The following is a 4,506-nucleotide window of genomic DNA, read 5'->3' as shown; positions in this document are numbered from 1 at the left end:
GTTATACAGTACTTACATCTGTGTAAGTATACACAGCCTTCCAATACTACGTCGTAAGACAACTTTATTATGTTATACAGTACTTACATCTGTGTAAGTATACACAGCCCTCCAATACTACATCGTAAGACAACTTTATTATGTTATACAGTACTTACATCTGTGTAAATATACACAGCCCTCCAATACTACATCGTAAGACAACTTTATTATGTTATACAGTACTTATCTCTGTGACAACTTAGAGAAAGTTATAATTTTCACATAAACACGCAAGCACGTTAGACCGCAAATAGAAAGTCTTATCTAGTTACCACTAGGTAACCTATACCCTTCGGGGTAGAAACAGATTGTTAAAGTATCAATTATCGAATACAGGGAATATTTGGCACTGGATAGATAGGTAGATAGAATCATATACGTGGATGCTAAAGTACAGTTGAAGTGAAGTTTAAAAGATTAGTAGTACAAAGTTGTTATGATGCATTAATTGCCACAGTACAAACATGTCTGTATTTTAAAACATTCTATGCTACAACTGTGTCTCACTCCATAATAACTGTATCTCAAGGACAATGAACCAATGGACTAGGCTCTTAGACAGATATCCCATATTATAAATCTTATACATAAGTTACACCAACATACTAATCTATATGTTTTTACTTCAGTTATATGTACTAGTGAAAGGAATTAAGGCAGCTTCCAAATTTTAATCATTAATCAACTTTTTTTTCGTTCTTGGTAAAAACAGAAAACATCGCTTACACTTATATATAATGCCAAAATAGACTGTTTTCTGCAGGGAGCCGAATATATATTTCTTTTCTATGTTTATGCTACTCTTTGGTTTTTAAACAATCAATACTTAACAAATTATGTTTGTATCTTGAATCCAAATTTTTTTCTTTTATGTTTAGGCCCGGCATGGCCAGGTGGTTAGGGCGCTCGACTCGCAATCTGAGGGTCGCAGGTTCGAATCCCCGCTCCACCAAACATACTCGCCCTTTCAGTCGGAGGGGTGATATAACGTGACGGTCAAACCCATTATTCGTTGGTAAAAGAGTAGCCCAAGAGTTGGCGGTGGGTGGTACCTTCCCTCTAGTCTTACACTGCTAAGTTACGGACGGCTAGCGCAGAAATTCAAAAACAAACAAACAATCTTTTACGTTTTCTTATTTAATAGATTCAAAACAATGAATATCTTTGTCAGTTCTAAACAGTACCAACTTTTCGTTTTAATGAGATCGTGTATTATATTCATCTACAATGTACAACGTTTAGGCATTCTTGTTGTATTATTCATTAAAATTTGAACATATGAACGTTAAATATTCTAAAAAATGGAACTGGAATTTTCAACCTGGATGATACCTTATGCCCATATGGGCTGGTCGACCAAGTCAGTAATCCCTAGAGTTCAGGTATAGCCAGCCGTCCATAATTCTCAACTACTGACTAGAGGGAGGGAAGCCAGCTACCAGCAAGCACCCTTCGCCACTGTAGGCTTTGTCCAGCTTTTTGAAACGAATAACAGAGTTGGCTGCTATATTTTAATTTGCCCAAATATGAAAAGTGCGGAACGTGCTCAGTGGTACCACTTTTCGAACCTTGTGATTCCGAGACTGGCACCCTAACTACTAGACCACGACCGACAAAATACTATATGAACACCGTTTCAGAATTAGCTTAATATAGAATCTCAACTTACATTCTGTTTTTTAATTAAATATATTAGTGCAAAATATTTTTTCATAAAAAGGATTTATAAAGGTGAAATACTTTGGCATTATATAATACAAAGCAGCAGATACTCTCAATATTTTTATACGACTGAATACAATTAAAGTTTTCGAAGTAAAAGATTGATTAAAACGGTTTTATATTGATCAATTTTCTAGAGAGAATGTCATAAACCAATCATTTTGTAGGACTGTATGTGACGTAGGTACTTCTATAATAACTGTTTTACCTTCATGCCAAGGGTCGAGGTGTTTGTTATATAGCACGTTCTCGCGTTAGTGGGTCAGTCAATAAATCGTTCTCGGTTACAATTGTCAACGTGATTTTAACGTCCCTTCGGAACGTTGTATTCAATCTAACATTTTTGTAATTGATAACTCTTGACATAATAGTGAAACATAATCAAAAACGGTAGACAATCTGATACTGAAGACCAGAATATCCATCGATATGCGAAAGCTACATAGAATTATTTGTGTTTTCTTGATGTCGGTGATGGTAGCAGGAGGACCACTTGATAAGAACAAAGATGATTCAGTAGTTCATGGTCAAACTAACCAAGGAATGGACAGCAAAAATGGACTGCCCACTCATAAGATATCAAATGTACCCATCTCACCATCACCACAGGAAGAGGACAAAACTTTACGTTCCTGGATGAATTTAGAGAAGATGTTAGGCGAAGCGATAGCTAAGGTTGTTCTAAAGCTCTTTCCGACACTAATACGTGTAGGTTTAGAAACAAAACTTTCTAACCAGTGTCGAAACAGCATGCTGAAGACTGTTCTAGGAATACGACATTTAAAGCCATGGGCATTCAAAAGTAAGTAATATAAAACTTCATCTTGTAAGTAAAATTTTTATAATTAAACTAAACCGTTAGTGATTACAAAATATTAACACATTGCATTGTCAACTCATTGTTTTCGTCAAGTAGCACAAAGGAACAAATCATCAATGTATTTTACAATTTTGAAAATTGTTTTTTTTTTTTTCAAAGAGCTGCACAATAGGATATTTGCTTTGTGTCCGCTGCGGGGATCTAACTTCGAATTCTTGAAAGTAGATAAAACAACGACGAAAAATATTACTATTGAAAGTTTCCTGTTTTAACTCCAGTAGTAAGGATCTCAATTTCACACACCAAGTAGTGAATCACAAGTAGTAAATAACTCTTAATCACAAAAATTCATCACGTGGGAAACAGTGAAATAGCAACAAAGAATTGTATTTATGCTCAATCCAAGTTTGTATATAACCTATTTTTATTGAAGGGTTAAGATTGTAGAATGAGGTAGCATCTGTGTAAACATGATACTATTTGAGCGTTCCGGTACTGCACATTTTAAAAGCATGATAACTAAATAATATCTAAAATCTAACATTTACGCATTATTAAAATATGTTTATTGAATCTTGAAGGCAAAGAAGAAGACGTTAAAAGATGGAGACTATTTTTAAGTGGAAGCCATAGGCGACTTTAATGAGCATCTTTTAATTGTGTAAATGAGAAACGAGGTATTTTAATTATTTGTTAGATTATAAGAATTAAACAAGAGCAAATCATTCATACAAAATAATATCTAAATTATAAAAACAAGTCTCATTGAATATAAAGATGTCTAAACAAACAAGTCTGTCTGAGTATAAAGATGTTTAAACAAACAAGTCTGTCTGAGTATAAAGATGTTTAAACAAACAAGTCTGTCTGAGTATTATAGTGTTTAAACAAACAAGTTTCAATGAGTATAAAGATGTTTAAACAAACAAGTCTGTCTGAGTATAAAGATGTTTAAACAAACAAGTCTGTCTGAGTATAAAGGTGTTTAAACAAACAAGTTTCATTCAGTATAAAGATGTTTAAACAAACAAGTCTGTCTGAGTATAAAGATGTTTAAACAAACAAGTTCCACTGAGTATAAAGATGTTTAAACAAACAAGTTTCATTCAGTATAAAGATGTTTAAACAAACAAGTCTGTCTGAGTATAAAGATGTTTAAACAAACAAGTTTCACCGAGTATAAAGAAGTTTAAACAATCAAGTCTCACTGAGTATAAAGATGTTTAAACAAACAAGTTCCACTGAGTATAAAGGTGTTTAAACAAACAAACTTTTAGAATAAAACGCATCTCTCGTGTTTTCTCAAACCATAGAAGTACGTACAAGCTTCTAAGGCTTACGTTTGACGTGTATTTCCCAAACCTTTTGTTTTCGACACCATACTGGTGTACCCCTGGCCTACATTTAGTTCTTACAATGTGTCGTTTTGTAAGCATATGTGTATATATTCTACAGAGCTTAAGCTTATTTAGAGAAAAGAGAGCGAGGTCGTAGTTGCATCACAGATTTTTTAATGGATTGAATTTATACAAGTGACTTTAATTATGAGCAACGTACTTGTATGTATGATGTTAGAAGACAGGCATCGTTTTCACACATTCAACAACAGAGATCCATAGTGCTTATAATCCAATTAATATAAAAACGGATATTTTCTGTTTGTTTGAAGTTAAGCACAAAGCAACACAATGGTTTCTAGCGTTGTAAGTCCGCAGACCGCTGTGCCACTGGGAGGCAAAAAGGGATATCATAGCATTCATATACAATTAGTAATGCAAGCATTATCATAGTTTGTTTGTTTGTTATGGATTTCGCGCAAAGCTACACAAGAGATATCTACGCTAGCCCTCCCTAATTTAGCAGGGTATGACTAGAGGGAAGGCAGCTAGTTATCACCACCCGCTGCTAACTCTTGGGCTACT

General features: G+C 34.2%; 1 protein-coding gene across 1 annotated transcript in view; it reads left to right on the top strand.

Annotated features, from left to right (window-relative positions):
* Window positions 1–2,238: 2,238 nt before the first annotated feature.
* Window positions 2,239–4,506, top strand: part of LOC106459774 (nose resistant to fluoxetine protein 6-like) — a 24,692-nt gene continuing 22,424 nt past the window's right edge. The window contains exon 1 of the mRNA XM_022386712.1: window positions 2,239–2,566. Coding sequence (XP_022242420.1) covers window positions 2,239–2,566 — 328 coding nt within the window. The remainder of the gene's footprint in view (window positions 2,567–4,506) is intronic.

This window comes from Limulus polyphemus, unplaced genomic scaffold (assembly GCF_000517525.1).
Source record: "Limulus polyphemus unplaced genomic scaffold, Limulus_polyphemus-2.1.2 Scaffold30, whole genome shotgun sequence".
NCBI lineage: Eukaryota > Metazoa > Arthropoda > Merostomata > Xiphosura > Limulidae > Limulus > Limulus polyphemus.
The sequence above is the reverse complement of the archived record's forward strand: the minus strand, read 5'-3'. Positions and strand labels throughout refer to the sequence as shown.